Below are 17,188 nucleotides of genomic sequence, written 5' to 3'. Positions count from 1 at the left end.
CCTAGATTGTTTTGTTCCTTTTTATAAACATTTTATCCTTTTGAAGAAGACTTATTTCAATAAATAACACAAATATAGTCATAGATCATATATAGATAGATAAACATGTATAAACTACATGCATTTTTTATAATTTAAATAATTTATATATACAGTTCTCTCTCACACACTTATTGCCTCCCTCCCCACACCCCCACCCATCCCCTTAAGTGAGTTCCTCAGTGCTGCACCAGCGTTTGGATTTAGAGCAGCACATTAATGTTGAAATATCATTTAAATGGACCTAAGATTCTTCAGTAGAAGCATCACTTTATAGCAGATTTTTGCTGGTCACCGGCATGACACATAATCCTGTGATGGGAAGCACTGTGAGCAGGAAATAAAATCCTATACAGGAAGTAGAATTCCCAACAAGTCTCTTACGTCCTGCGACGTTTCTTTGACAATGCACAGACACAGGAAGTGTTTATGCGTATCCACCTCCAGCTCACTTGATCTTGAAACTGTGTCAGTGCTCGAACATACGACTGCGCCGTCTTGCACTGTGAGTTCCAGTTCTTGTCGTCAATGCCCCTGCAGCCATCCTTGACAGGCTTGGAGGTCCGACAGTGTGTCTCATAAAAGAACTGTCTGATGTCTTTTGTGGCACTGGTTTTAAACTTGGCCAGAACAGTCACGCGCTGTCCCTTGATGTCGTATGCTAACGTTTTATTCATCACCCAGTCGCTCACACTGTCACAAACCGAATATTCCCCCCGGTAGCTCTTGTGCTCAGTGTGACGCTTCTTTCGTGTCTTGTTTCCTGCTGCCCCTAAGACCGGTACACTGCTCACAAAATTATCAGAAAGGTACAATGGCGGTGGCTGCAGTGGAGGCCGGTCGCTCAGTAGCACTCGCGGTGAGTTATAGCGCTTGTGTTGCCTAAGGATGTCCAAGTTCAACAGCATCACCGGCTGATCCATCAGAAAATCATCACTGTGACGCGTTTCTAGCCACTCCTCTGCATCTCCTTTGTCCTCCAAAGGAAAGTTTTCAATCTTGACGGGAGGCAGAGTGTCCCGCGGCTCAGTGTCTCTGCTTTTCCCCTGCTCGCTCTGGTTCCCTCTGGTCTTCCCCCTTGTTAGGTCAGCCTGAAGTAGCTGGATTATGAGAGAGTTTAAAGGGTCTGGACTTGGCTGCTGCTGCTGTTGACTGCTACCCATGTTGGTTGCCTGAATACCATAGAGGTACACGAGGACCATCACATACAGCAGGATGGACATCACTAGATTCACCTGTAAGATCTGCAATGACAGAAAAAGAAGAAGAAGATACTATAAATGAAAGTTCTGTCCTCCTAAAACTCAGGACTTGATTGATTTGAAGTTTTATTCCTTTTCAGAGTGAAAAGATAGTCAAACAGAAATATATCCCACATAGCAAAATTGGTGTGGCCCGGATCTGGCCCACACAATGTGCTTACACATGGCCCACATACCGCAAAGAATGATGGCCCTTTGGTGGCCCAGATCTGGTTTGCCAGAGGTGGCCCACACATGGGCCAGCACAAAGCCAGTTGCAGACACACTGTTGGCCCTGCGCTGGCCCAGAACAGTTTCAGCTCTGGCCCCAGATGTCAGCCTAATGTGTACCTTAAACAAGCCATGTAATAACAACATAATAGTGCAAAAGTAACATGACAAAACTCTGTTCAGACAGTGAATCTCACATAGCACTTTTCTACTCTAGCAGATTACTCAAAGTGCTCTATACAGCATGCCACATTCACCCAATCACACACTTTCTTTAAACTGAGTGCTTCCTAACAACATTCATACAGAGTGGAGGAGCCAGGTATCAAACCACTAACATAAATAACATAAATATTGCCATCATTGCCAGACCTGGCCCACATCTGGTTGACATACACCCTGCCATGACACCAGTCAGTCAGAAGTGCCAGCTTGATGCCGGATCCAGGCCAGACCTGTTTTCTATGAGCCTGGGCCGCATAAATCAAACCACAATCGGGACAGATGTGGCATGTCATCACATAAACAGTGCCACCTACGCCAGACCTGGCCCATCTGGATGACATACCACTTACCATGCCAGAAGTCAGCCAACAGTGTCAGCTTGACACCAGATCCGGGCCAGACTTGTCTGCTATAAGGGTTATCACTAATGTTTACCTGCGTTTAAAACTTGGGTTAGAAATCATAATAAAAGCTTTTCTACAAAGCTTGTCAAGTTATACCCTACAGCTAACGACAACCTCTTTCCTATTTATACAGAGCCAGTTTTGCCATGATGCCTTTTGAAAACCAATTCACACTTTGACAGGTTTAAGACCTTAATAGTAACACTAGCAAATTGACTGGTTCTTATATAATGCTTTTCTACTCGAGCACTCACGGTGCTTTCTACGATGTCTCATTAACCCATGCACTTTTTTCCAAATCTGAGTTCTGCTTTTTAAAATTCACATTATGGTGAACACATTGGCAATAACTAAGGTTTCAGTATGTTGTCCAAGGATACTTTGGCATGTAGATTGGAGCAGTCAAGGATTGAAGCACTGACCTTCTTAACAGATGACCTGCTCTACCTCATGAACCTCAGCCATTAAGAGAAGGACAAAATCTTTAAAAACCACCGCTGGGGGCTATTCCTAGCTCCAAATGGGCAGGGGTTATAAAAGTCTCCATGGACAACATGCACCAAGGGAAAGGGTGCGTAGTTTTCTTTGGGGGAATGTTAGGACTTCAGACTAATGTTAACTAGTTAAAAATGTTTCTGAAAACTTGAACATTTCAACAGTGTAAATAACAGCCAGTGTGCATGTATGTACGTGTCTCTAACTGAGCACATTACGGGAAATAACACGCCGCAGCATGTATAACATGTTTTTTTAGAAGTCCCATAATTGTCCTTTGACATAAAAAATGCCTGTAACATTCATTTGCATAATAAAAACCTCACTCCCATACATGCATTCATGGTTGTGTCCCCAAAAAGTGTCTTTGTCCTTTATAAACACATTAAACTAATGATAACGATCATGTAAAGAAAACATGAAACTATCAGTTGCTTTGCAGAAATGTAGAATAAAATTTAGTTTAGATGTTATTTGGTGGAGAGGCAGTTTTGTAATTGGATGGTTAACATTTTACCAGGAGAAAACACGCTGCTGCTTATTAAACAGTCTTGCATCACTGTCATATACTAACGAGCGATGACTAATTACAGAGATCCTTAAGGTCAAATTGTTTAGCATTATACTTAATTATGGGTTAGGCCTATGTGACAGAGGGCTTGGCTGTAAGAAACAAGTGAACTTAGTCATGATGTTGCCTTTCATTGTCAAATTATAAAAAGACAGAACTCTGTTTTCTGTCATCTCTTGGAGTCTTTCTTTATTAACTACGACTGTGGACTATATATTTTTAAAATTCGTGTGTAAATTTATGCATTTGCACCAAAAGCAGATTTTTCATCACCACATGACTTTCTCTACAAACAAAGCTGAAAGACCCTTACACGTATTAATAAAGTTCCTCATATGAACAGCGCTCTACTACAGCCACAGTCGTTAGCAGTTGGGCAAAATTTAAGCTAACACGTTTCAGCTTTTCATTTCCCCAGCTCTGCTTTGTAAAGTCATGGATCCATCAAACTTAAAAACAACAACAACAACAAAAAACTTTTAAAGAGAGAATTTAAAATTTAACATTTTCCGAAAAGTCATATTTTGGAATGACCATAAATACCAAAGTTGTGTGTAGTGAGTGGCTGAAGAAAGAGCAATTAAACTAACTTGCTGCATGCTCATCAGCTACAGTGTGATTGTGAGAATGCGATTAATATCTTTAAGATTAAGCAAAACTTTGAAGGACATGTCTAGATATTTCTTTATATATGCAAGTGCTGCCGAAAGGACACAAGCATGTTCACTAAGCCATCAGCTAATATTGCAATGTCTTAGAGGGAGAGGAGAAGAGGAAAAGGAAAGAATAGAGAGTAATTAGCTGACAGGTGGACCCAAACAAAAAGAGTTGACATGTTCCCATCAGCAATATTTTGCCCAGTTCATGTAGCTGTTGGAAGGTGGGGAGGAAGACGCACAGCAATGTCACCTTGTAATCACTGGCTCAGAAAAGACAAGCACGTGGACTGACACACACATTTCTTTGTTCTTACTACATCGCAGTTGTTTGCAGGCCCATTCAAAAGTATCACTGCAATGCTGCTGCAAACTCACACACAGATGACAGTCATGTGGGGACAAAGATGATCATATTTGTTTTTAACAGCAAACACTTTTTATTAGAGCTTCATCACAATATTCCTGTGTCCCCGGAACATATCTGAAATGCTCCTTAATGAATTAAGTAGAGTCTTTATTCAAAGAAACCTTTAGCTCTTGCACAGCCTTGAGCTATGGCTCCAAAATAGAACATGTATATTTCTAAGAAGCTGTTCAGCCTTTTCCCATCAGTCTCCCACTTCTTAATGCTGTAGCAAACTGAAACAGCTAAAACGACTATCATTACAAGAAGATTATTATTTCCACCTGTAGTAATTTATGTTAGTGGTATGGCTCTGTTTACAGCAGCATGAAAAGGAGAAGCTGGGGGTGATGTGGGTTGTATGGTGGCTTGCAGATCCAGAGCTTGCAAAGACCCCCCCCCAAAAGATAACACCATTTAATAACACATCTGGATACTCTATACAGTAATATTTGCTGGCGTCCTTTTTTTTTTTTTTTTTTTAAATGAAACTGTTTATACAAGTCAAAACCTCAGCAATTTGGTATTTGACATCACTTCCTTAAGATGCCATTCACTTAACCTTTGAGTTTTTCTTCCACTTTTCATTAGACCAAAACTCTGTGTGACTGGCCTGTAAACACTTGTGCATAAAAAAAATAAAAATGAACGTGAGAAATTAATCTTACCCCTGCTCTCATAATGACTACCATAAAAGCCCTGACTCTAGTAAATGAGGCTGCTTTAATGAGGTGCTGTCAGTGAGTGACCACTTTTTCAGCTGCTGGACTGATATGGAGACTGTGTGTCTGCTCTGTGCTCCTCTACAGGGAGTGCAGAATTGTTAGGCAAGTTGTATTTTTGAGGAATAATTTTATTATTGAATAACAACCATGTTCTCAATGAACCCAAAAAACTCATTAATATCAAAGCTGAATGTTTTTGGAAGTAGTTTTTAGTTTGTTTTCAGTTTTAGCTATTTTAGGGGGATATCTGTGTGTGCAGGTGACTATTACTGTGCATAATTATTAGGCAACTTAACAAAAAACAAATATATACCCATTTCAATTATTTATTTTTACCAGTGAAACCAATATAACATCTCCACATTCACAAATATACATTTCTGACATTCAAAAACAAAACATAAACAAATCAGCGACCAATATAGCCACCTTTCTTTGCAAGGACACTCAAAAGCCTGCCATCCATGGATTCTGTCAGTGTTTTGGTCTGTTCACCATCAACATTGCGTGCAGCAGCAACCACAGCCTCCCAGACACTGTTCAGAGAGGTGTACTGTTTTCCCTCCTTGTAAATCTCACATTTGATGATGGACCACAGGTTCTCAATGGGGTTCAGATCAGGTGAACAAGGAGGCCATGTCATTAGTTTTTCTTCTTTTATACCCTTTCTTGCCAGCCACGCTGTGGAGTACTTGGACGCGTGTGATGGAGCATTGTCCTGCATGAAAATCATGTTTTTCTTGAAGGATGCAGACTTCTTCCTGTACCACTGCTTGAAGAAGGTGTCTTCCAGAAACTGGCAGTAGGACTGGGAGTTGAGCTTGACTCCATCCTCAACCCGAAAAGGCCCCACAAGCTCATCTTTGATGATACCAGCCCAAACCAGTACTCCACCTCCACCTTGCTGGCGTCTGAGTCGGACTGGAGCTCTCTGCCCTTTACCAATCCAGCTACGGGCCCATCCATCTGACCCATCAAGACTCACTCTCATTTCATCAGTCCATAAAACCTTAGAAAAACCAGTCTTGAGAGATTTCTTGGCCCAGTCTTGACGTTTCAGCTTGTGTGTCTTGGAACACAATGGAAGTGTTTTGGGGGAAACAGTAACATACCGGACAAGCTGCAGATGTGACAAGCTAACACTAAACAGTATTATATGACGCATTTGAATTTTCAGGGTCACTGTACTTTCACGTCCTCGTATAGATTACCGAAAACATTGGTGCCTGTCTGTTTTCACAGAGGACAGGAAATTGATATATGTTGGCATGTGACATAGGACCGATGTAGTGACCGGAATGATGAGCGAGTTAAGGAGTGTATGAAAAACTCAAATAGGCCATCAATTTTGGTTACTAGTTTAGAATAGCCTACGTGTGACGTGATGACGAATTTTCCCATAGAGTTTTGAGAACGGGTTAATATGCCAATTTCCACTCAGTTTTCCTTTATTGTATCAAAGCACTACTGCTCATATATTGCAGTTTGACCAAACTGAAGGTTTTCTTGTGAATTAATTTTTTTGCCCGAGTTGCTAAGAAGGTGAGAACCCAGGGATGCAATCATTCAGCTGGCGGGCATAATCGCCAAACTATTGACTCACTGTGAGCTGGTTACCACTAAGTTACTGCACTGTGACATGCTCTAAATTATTAACGAAGCATGTTAGGACAAGAAGAAATAGCTAAGCCCTCGGGGAAGTTTCTGAGGAACCCTCACATTCATCTACATGTCACCAGAGCTTCTGTGTCACTGTGACAAAGCCATCGCTCATTACCAGTCTGTTTTAGGGTGAGATTATCATGAGGATCTTTTTGTAAACTTGCAGTTTTTCTTAGCCCAACCTTCACCCCTTAAACAAGAATCGCTTCTACGTAGCATGTTTACAAGAAATTCTCCGCGTGCCTTTGAGCACTGTACTTCACACTCAAATGGATAATTGCTCAACAAAAATACATTTTTCATGTGACATTCAGATGGTACTGTGCCCTGAATATAGTCAGAGAACTGGTTAAAGCAGGAATGCAGGATTTTGGGGCCTTGTTGCCCTGCACAACCACAAAAACCCCATGTGATTCACATTAATTTAAAATGAATATTGGCTAAATGTTCTGTTGTCTGTGAACCAGGCCACTTATCCTAAATAAGTATTCTAGGATAATGCTTGAGCCAAAAATCAGTCTCAGTGATAAATGGAACCATAAAATAAATTAATGTGTTTTTAAAAATCTGCTTTAGACACAAACAAAATGGAAAAACAGGATATTGCTTTTGGTGCTGGATTATTTTGTTTAAAAGTTCATGATCAAAATATATTATAAAAGGCATTAAACTTCGGTTTGCAGACAGGTTCAGAATCCAACAAACATGATACAGCTGGCTTTATTTCGATTGGTTCCTCTTTCTAAAGATGGACAAAGGAAGTGCTCATAGTTGTTAGGCCAGTCTGTGCAGTAGTTCTTTCCAAATGTCCTTTTAAAGCTTTTATAATCACAGTATGCCAAGTCAGCAGGGTCTGAATTGAGGCAGGATAAACTCATGAGGCCAATGTCACAGTTACTGAACGGATGTTGATCAAGTACGGTTTAAAATCTGAGTTTGTTCTGAGTAAATTAACAAATGATTATCAGCTTGTTTTGTATTTAGTTGTCATAACCTCTAGGCTGCGAAGTAAGAAAGGGTGTAACAAATGAGAAGAAATGAAACAAAACACCATTGAGGCTTGTGTTGAAGTACACAGTAGACGTCTAACAGCTCGAGAATTGTTTAGTCATCATGGAGATTTGTGATTTTATACGCAGTACATACAGTATCCCTATACAGTGGGGCAAAAAAGTATTTAGTCAGCCACCGATTGTGCAAGTTCCCCCACTTAAAATGATGACAGAGGTCAGTAATTTGCACCAGAGGTACACTTCAACTGTGAGAGACAGAATGTGAAAAAAAAAAAATCCATGAATCCACATGGTAGGATTTGTAAAGAATTTATTCGTAAATCAGGGTGGCAAATAAGTATTTGGTCACCTCAAACAAGGAAAGTCTCTGGCTCTCACAGACCTGTAACGTCTTCTGTAAGAAGCTTTTCTGTCCCCCACTCGTTACCTGTATGAATGGCACCTGTGTGAACTCATCATCTGTATAAAAGACACCTGTCCACAGCCTCAAACAGTCAGACTCCAAACTCCGCCATGGCCAAGACCAAAGAGCTTTCGAAGGACACCAGGAAAAGTATTGTAGACCTGCACCAGACTGGGAAGAGTGAATCTACAATAGGCAAGCAGCTTGGTGTGAAAAAATCAACTGTGGGAGCAATCATCAGAAAATGGAAGACATACAGGACCACTGATAATCTCCCTCGATCTGGGGCTCCACGCAAGATCTCATCCCGTGGGGTCAAAATGATCATGAGAACGGTGAGCAAAGATCCCAGAACCACACGGGGGGACCTGGTGAATGACCTGCAGAGAGCTGGGACCAAAGTAACAAAGGTCACCATCAGTAACACACTACAACGGCAGGGAATCAAATCCCGCAGTGCCAGACGTGTTCCGCTGCTGAAGCCAGTGCATGTCCAGGCCCGTCTGAAGTTTGCCAGAGAGCACATGGATGATACAGCAGAGGATTGGGAGAATGTCATGTGGTCAGATGAAACCAAAGTAGAACTTTTTGGTATAAACTCAACTCGTCGTGTTTGGAGGAAGAAGAATACTGAGTTGCATCCCAAGAACACCATACCTACTGTGAAGCATGGGGGTGGAAACATCATGCTATGGGGCTGTTTTTCTGCCAAGGGGACAGGACGACTGATCCGTGTTAAGGACAGAATGAATGGGGCCATGTATCGTGAGATTTTGAGCCAAAACCTCCTTCCATCAGTGAGAACTTTGAAGATGAAACGAGGCTGGGTCTTCCAACATGACAATGATCCAAAACACACCGCCCGGGCAACAAAGGAGTGGCTCCGTAAGAAGCATTTGAAAGTCCTGGAGTGGCCTAGCCAGTCTCCAGACCTCAACCCCATAGAAAATCTGTGGCGGGAGTTGAAAGTCCATGTTGCTCGGCGACAGCCCCAAAGCATCACTGCTCTCGAGAAGATCTGCATGGAGGAATGGGCCAAAATACCAGCTACTGTGTGTGCAAACCTGGTAAAGACCTATAGTAAACGTTTGACCTCTGTTATTGCCAACAAAGGTTATGTTACAAAGTATTGAGTTGTATTTTTGTTATTGACCAAATACTTATTTTCCACCCTGATTTACGAATAAATTCTTTACAAATCCTACCATGTGGATTCATGGATTTTTTTTTCACATTCTGTCTCTCACAGTTGAAGTGTACCTCTGGTGCAAATTACTGACCTCTGTCATCATTTTAAGTGGGGGAACTTGCACAATTGGTGGCTGACTAAATACTTTTTTGCCCCACTGTATGCAAAAGTAGCTAGCAGACCTGACATTAACAGCAGACATGTGTAATTCAAGGTTAAAAATGAACACCACAGACAAAAAGACAACACACCAGAGAAAGTTCGCTGGTCTATAGAAGGTAAGATCTTAGATTTAAGGATTCTTACAGAAGGAATTCAAAACATTTTCTATAGACATTGTTGGAGAAATAGTATATGTTGGACACCCTGTGAAGAACTTCGGCCTATATTTCAGCCTGTTTTATTGCTGTCTCACCCTTTTATTTATACAGCTCATGACCATAACTGAGTGCCTGAGCAGTAAATTGTTAGATTAGCCTTAAGATCCCCTATTATACTACAGTCCCTCTTAACAGAAATGACGCCAATTTATCCACCTAAACAGGCTGGATAAAGGGGCATCATTTCAGATGCTACATCAGTTCAAGCAAATCTTGAACTCTTTCACCTGAAGAAGCAACTTACCCTTTGCATTCAGAGCGGCTCGCTCTCGTGTGAGCCAAGTACATCATCAGCATACTGCAGAATACCACTGCTTTATTCCACAAGCTTTTTATTCTGCTTCTTGCGGTCATTGACACGTAAGTCAAAGTTTTGACAGGTAAGAGCTTGATGAAGACAAATCTACAAATGTGAGCTTTAACGTCCTTTAAAGAAAAATGGGGTGGGGTTGTGGGTTTAAAGTATGTGAAATGACAAGAGATTTTTTTTAAAAGATTTATTGATTTTGGAGAAAGCCAAAAAATGTGAGTAGTTTTTTGTGTGTATCAGATAGAATGATTTATTATTCTTCCCTGACTGCCAAGTAGATATGCAATTGATAGTGAGTTCTCTATAGGTTCTCTGTCGTATGAGGTATTAGTGTGAGTATTAGTTGCCCTCACACATACAGTATTGTACAAAAGTCAGCCACCCTTCTACTGAGAGCATTTCTGATGAGGCTTTAGTGATAGACAAGCTGAAGAGTCACATGTTCTGTGTCAGGTCGGTCCTGAATCTTTTCCTATTTCTTAAGGATGCGACTTTCAGATTCTGGTCATTTGGTGCCATTTTCCCGAAAAGCTTAAGGACAGACTGCATACCATGCTGAGACATGTACTGTGTTCTTTGGGAGCAGCTTTTATGGTGCAAAACATTATTTTATATCTGTATAACTGTATAACAAAATAAAGTTGAACTTTTGCTTTCAATGAAATTAGAATATTTTGGGACTCTTGCCCTTGTATTGCAGTGGCTATGTAGGTTGCTGGTTTGATTCTAGCCAGAGAAACAAATTCCCTGGGGTTGCATCAGGAAGGGTTTCTGATGTGAAATAAAACAGGCGGTGCTACTTTGCAACAAATGAGCTGTTAAAAGTAGCTTTTAGAGCGACTGTAAGTTTAGCTCCGGGATTGTGTGATTGATGTCGCTTCCTACCATGTTGTATGAGGTTTCTGTTTGCTATCTAAATACCTATGTCTTCTCTCTTTATAGCAGTGATAGAAGAATGTAATGACCTGTTACACACACAGAAATCACAAGACATCACTTATATCACAAGACTTATACAAACAAATAATTCAGAAACTTTTCAAGAAAAAAACCTTAACAATTATACAAGACGTCTGTAGGGACTTCATGTCCAAATCTAGAGAAAATTAGAAAATTAGATTTATCTGAATAAATCTGAGTAGGTGGATTTTAACCACTTCATGGTTAAAGGAGACCTTAGCGCAAGTGGAAAACATCCTTGGATTATAAAAACAAAATAAATTAATCATAAAATGATTTAGTACATTGTGACAAAAAGAAATATGCTGCTTAGCTTGGCAATATTAAAAAGAGTAAGCATTCAAGGAAGAAAACAGCGGCAGGTGATCACAGAACTGTTTCTATGGTAAGGAAAAGGTTTTTTTTAGCAAACATAGCCAAGTGACAAACACTCACTTTAGCAAGGAATTTTAGACGAGCAAGAAATATCGTGAATGATCTATACCTAATGTAAAAGTTTTGGCACTTTAAGCCCATAGATTGATGTGTCTTAAATATCTAAGCTAATCATTCCCGTAGAAAACACAGTGAGTGAAATTGCCAAGAACTTTGTTTCACCTGCTCTTCACGCTCACTGAAGCTGTTAATCTGGAACAAGCTTGTGTTGAAACAGGAAGATGCTGCACACAGAAAAACATGCTTATATGTTCATGCACAAACTTTAGAAATCTTGACAGGTACATGAGATTTTGCAAAAGATGCATGATTGCAGACAGTCTGACAGTGCAAGCCCATGGCTTTTGAAATTGTCACACCTTTGATTCAGACAGCCTCAGGCTGGCAGCATCTTAGTAAGACCACACACAGGTTTCGTGTGTTGATGTGTGACTGTGTCGCAATGGTTGTGATGGGTAATAGACTCTCATAAATATGGCGTTTTGTTGCATCAGGCAATGATAATTCTTGCCCGGTGCTTTGTATTATTGCAGATACTTGATGAATCAGATAAGAAACTTGCCATCAGGGAAGTACAGTTGCATAATTTCAGTGAGACGATAAAAACCAGGCAAAACACAAATTTTTTATATTTGCCTAGATTAATGCAAAATCTTCCCCTATCGTCTCCTTAATAAGTGGGCCAACCTGAACAAAACATTGCACAAACATCACACATACAGCCATTATTAACGTCTATATGTTTTATGAATCCAAATGTTTTATGTTCATTTCATCATCCCCTTGTTAATGAAATGTTACATTCTGTGTTTAGATTGTCTCACGTGTTACCTTCACCTACATGTCCTGTAACTTAATGTTCACCAACATTTTTATCTGCTACTGAATTTTGCTCAGCTCACCACTGACTGTGAAATATGGCAGCACTTCCTTTTTGGCCTGGACAAAAGTCTGAGGGCTGGAAGAATTCAGTGTACACAGAAGCGGACTGTGATTGTGCATACAAGGTGGTCTGTTCAGCTTTTGTTTTTGAGTGTGGAAACAACACACGGAGTGAAGAGCAAAGATAAAGCTCCAGTGCTACTCTCTCACTTCTAATATTGAATTTGAAGAGTTTTTATCAGCTTGTTTTCAGATTTCAGATTTCTCTTTTTTTCATTTTGATTTTCTAATGAAAGGTTTTGCAAAACAAGTACAACATTCAAAAAGTGTCACCAGTTATCTTAATAGATGCATCTAAAGTGTCCATGCACCTCTTTGTTGCTCACTGGCAAATGACAGTGAAGCCTGTTTATGTGCACCTCCTCTATCCAAGTCTACTGTTTGCCAGTAATTGTGCCAAGTTAACCACAGACATAAATACACTGCGTGTGTGTACACGATCGTCCAACACAAAACTGTCAGTGTGTTTGTCTTCTCCATGGTCTCTAGTATGTGTTCATTGGTGTTTCGTGTGTGTGTGTGTGGTTACATTGAGGTTCATGAAGGACATGGACCGTGACGAACTGCAAATTTATTTAATGAAACACAAAACTTACCTCACTGCTGGAAAAGACTGAAAACTAATATTCTGTAATGAAACACAGCCTTTGAAAAGCATTTACACATATAAACCACATCCCTGAACATTTATTGTGATTATTGTGACATGAGGTCTGAAAACACTACAAACTAAATACAGGGAGTGCAGAATTATTAGGCAAGTAGTATTTTTGAGGAATAATTTTATTATTGAACAGCAACCATGTTCTCAATGAACCCAAAAGAGTCATTAATATCAAAGCTGAATGTTTTTGGAAGTAGTTTTTAGTTTGTTTTCAGTTTTAGCTATTTTAGGGGGATATCTGTGTGTGCAGGTGACTCTGTGCATAATTATTAGGCAACTTAACAAAAAGCAAATATATACCCATTTCAATTATTTATTTTTACCAGTGACACCAATATAACATCTCCACATTCACAAATATACATTTCTGACATTCAAAAACAAAACAAAAACAAATCAGCGACCAATATAGCCACCTTTCTTTGCAAGGACACTCAAAAGCCTGCCATCCATGGATTCTGTCAGTGTTTTGATCTGTTCACCATCAACATTGCGTGCAGCAGCAACCACAGCCTCCCAGACACTGTTCAGAGAGGTGTACTGTTTTCCCTCCTTGTAAATCTCACATTTGATGATGGACCACAGGTTCTCAATGGGGTTCAGATCAGGTGAACAAGGAGGCCATGTCATTAGTTTTTCTTCTTTTATACCCTTTCTTGCCAGCCACGCTGTGGAGTACTTGGACGCGTGTGATGGAGCATTGTCCTGCATGAAAATCATGTTTTTCTTGAAGGATGCAGACTTCTTCCTGTACCACTGCTTGAAGAAGGTGTCTTCCAGAAACTGGCAGTAGGACTGGGAGTTGAGCTTGACTCCATCCTCAACCCGAAAAGGCCCCACAAGCTCATCTTTGATGATACCAGCCCAAACCAGTACTCCACCTCCACCTTGCTGGCGTCTGAGTCGGACTGGAGCTCTGCCCTTTACCAATCCAACCACGGGCCCATCCATCTGGCCCATCAAGACTCACTCTCATTTCATCAGTCCATAAAACCTTAGAAAAACCAGTCTTGAGATATTTCTTGGCCCAGTCTTGACGTTTCAGCTTGTGTGTCTTGTTCAGTGGTGGTCGTCTTTCAGCCTTTCTTACCTTGGCCATGTCTCTGAGTATTGCACACCTTGTGCTTTTGGGCACTCCAGTGATGTTGCAGCTCTGAAATATGGCCAAACTGGTGGCAAGTGGCATCTTGGCAGCTGCACGCTTGACTTTTCTCAGTTCATGGGCAGTTATTTTGCGCCTTGGTTTTTCCACACGCTTCTTGCGACCCTGTTGACTATTTTGAATGAAACGCTTGATTGTTCGATGATCACGCTTCAGAAGCTTTGCAATTTTGAGACTGCTGCATTCCTCTGCAAGATATCTCACTATTTTTGACTTTTCTGTGCCTGTCAAGTCCTTCTTTTGACCCATTTTGCCAAAGGAAAGGACGTTGCCTAATAATTATGCACACCTGATATAGGGTGTTGATGTCATTAGACCACACCCCTTCTCATTACAGAGATGCACATCACCTAATATGCTTAATTGGTAGTAGGCTTTCGAGCCTATACAGCTTGGAGTAAGACAACATGCATGACGAGGATGATGTGGACAAAATACTCATTTGCCTAATAATTCTGCACTCCCTGTATAATACAGTTATCTTCACCTAAGCTACTGATGCTACTGTTGCAGAGATCGCAATATGTCTAATTCACACAAAAAATAAAGCTAGAATTGTCCCAACAGAAGGATGAGCAAAGAGAGAGACGGAAAAATTAAAGATGCCATTTAGCTTCTTTTAGCATGCTGTTTTGACTTCCCAGCCCAAAAACTTCACTCTAATGTGCCTTGTTTTCCAACAATAGAAACCGAGCAAATACATTAAAAGCAAATAATTTAAACTAATCTAAAAATAAGATCATCAAAATGCACCAACATCAGTAAAATCTAACACAATCTTTAACAAATTCTGATACAGGTTTTTAACACAACCAGAGGACTTGTATACGAGAGGCCTTTCTTTTCATTTCCACTGCTTCACATTCATTCCTGTGAGCACAGGTCCCACCTGTGTTTTCCAGGAACTGTTTCTGACAGTTTGGTCATGAGTAGCCTGCTGGAGGTCATTTTGCAGGGCAGTGCTCCTTCTGTGGAGAAGCTACCAGGAGGAGATACTCCCCTTGTGACATCTGTTCCCAGTTTGTATTAAAAATGAGGGCATGTGTGATTAACAAGGGAGCAGCTACCAGTCCTGCTGATGGGATGACTTCCATGCCCAGGTAATGTCCAGTGTCCTGGTATCTCTTCAACACTCTTGAGGCTGTGCTCAGAGCCATAGTATATATTGATATGCCATGTCAGAGGAACCAATACAAACACTAGCTAAGGACACTAGCAAAAATCAATCTGAATGGATGAGGAGAGAGTGGTGGTCTGAGGTCACTACCTTTCCAGTGCACCTGTTGCCACTTTCATCAAAGCAGGAGAAACAGATTCACAGTGGTTTATGCTTCCAAATTAGACAGACTGGGATCCCTGGAGTTTGAATTTCCATTATACTGTGATGATCACACGTTCCCTTCATTTTTCTAAATAGTGTATGTATGTGGATGTGTGCTTATGTGCCCAAAAAAGCACAAGACGATTTGTCTACCTGTCCCATGTCCCAGGATTCCGGAAAATAGGACAGAAAAGGAAAGTAGGGCGCAAAGACTGATTTCAAAATGACAGCAAGGAGCTCAAAGGGTCATCGCATATTGTCATTTTCAATACAAACTGGGAGCGGGAGTAGGAAGGGGAGCGACTGAAAAATGATCATGGCTGAGCAGTGATAGGAGGCTAAGGCAGAGTTGTGGGAGAAGATTAAGGATTTTTGAGAAGATGTGGTGAAAAGGACACTGAGAGGCACTCCACTGTGTAACCTCCGAACTGAAGGGTGATCTGCTTAGTGATCGGCTGACACTGATGCTTAAGAAGGAATGCCTGAACTGTTTTAAAATGCTACCAGAGGACAGAAAATCATAAACCCATAAACATTTGCATATTGGGTCAAATTTAACTTCACACACAACAAAGACCAAAAGCATTTCACTGCATATTTTGAGGCATGACAGCAGATATTTTTCTGACAGTAATTTACTCTCTTATGGTTTTATTTTCCACTTTCAGTCAACTTTCAAGCATTTAAGACTGAAACGTTTTTTCTCCAGGCAGAATGGAATACAAGAGAAAATATCAGTCACGCACTGAACTTTCAGCCTCTTATGAAGCTTGATTTAATTGGCCGTTTGAATACTTTTGCCTGTATAGACTCGACTATCTTGCTATAGATCCATCGACTGATCCACTCAAGTGATTAAACTTGTGCTTTGGCTGACAGGCTAAAACTGTAAGGACGCCAGCTTTAAACTAATTAGTGATTAACTGCTGTTTGTGGAGAAGTAACAGGGTAGCAAAGAAAAGCTCTTTACTGAGAGTCGTAGAGTAAAATGAGGACTTGGGGAAACACCAATGTCCTGACCAGAACCTCCAATCAGGGTTTTTGCACCTATGTCGCACATAAAACCAGCATGGTGTTTAGTATCCTCACACCTAATTAATGCCAAATTATATTTGATGTCCTTTCTCACTGCATTTTCAGGTGGATGCAATGTCTCTATGTGCTCAGTTGTTCTTTAGTTTCTGTTACACAACAAATACTGTCAACAAAGCAACTAGATTACTAAAAGGACCTACAACTGTGTTATTTGTGAAGTAGAGCTATATGCATTGCACAGCGGCTCAGCCAACTTCTGCCGTTACTGTTTTTGTTGTGTGTGGTTTGTTCTTATGAATATTTTTCTTTTATTAAATTTTTATCCGTATGAAGGTGCTTACAGCCAGCTGCTTGCAACATCAAACGGCTCACAAACGGACACATTATTTTTGCAAAATGTAGTGGAAAGTAGAATTACTTATCATGACAGTAAGTATTGGATGCTAGACATAACTGATTTGTTAAAGGTATAAATGTTCTATTAAATTGGACCTCTTCTATTTTAACACATTTTCTTTCTAAACCTTTGCTTCCTGTGAACCTTATAACCGGAATGAATAAGCAGAAGAATATGGATGGATGGATGGATACACTTTTGCAAATATACTGTGGATGATCAAATTAAGCATATAATAAAAAAACATGAGAATGAGAACTGCATGTACCCCTCTGAGCCAAAAGTCCCATATTCAGATAGTTTCTTCTTCTCTTTGCTCTGT

The 17,188-nt window shown here is 40.5% G+C and overlaps 1 protein-coding gene across 1 annotated transcript in view; it reads right to left on the bottom strand.

Annotated features, from left to right (window-relative positions):
• Positions 1-206: 206 nt before the first annotated feature.
• Positions 207-17,188, bottom strand: part of ntf3 (neurotrophin 3) — a 39,405-nt gene continuing 22,423 nt past the window's right edge. The window contains exon 2 of the mRNA XM_086269821.1: positions 207-1,283. Within this exon, the coding sequence (XP_086125947.1) occupies positions 420-1,283 (864 nt within the window). The 3' untranslated portion in view covers positions 207-419. The remainder of the gene's footprint in view (positions 1,284-17,188) is intronic.

Source organism: Aulonocara sp. 'chitande type north' Nkhata Bay, linkage group LG17 (assembly GCF_057382095.1).
Source record: "Aulonocara sp. 'chitande type north' Nkhata Bay isolate Kocher_YH1m ecotype deep benthic linkage group LG17, A_spYH_male_GT1.1, whole genome shotgun sequence".
In the NCBI taxonomy this organism is placed as follows: Eukaryota; Metazoa; Chordata; class Actinopteri; order Cichliformes; family Cichlidae; genus Aulonocara; species Aulonocara sp. 'chitande type north' Nkhata Bay.
Note: the sequence above shows the minus strand (reverse complement) of the source record. Positions and strands in the feature narration are given on the sequence as shown.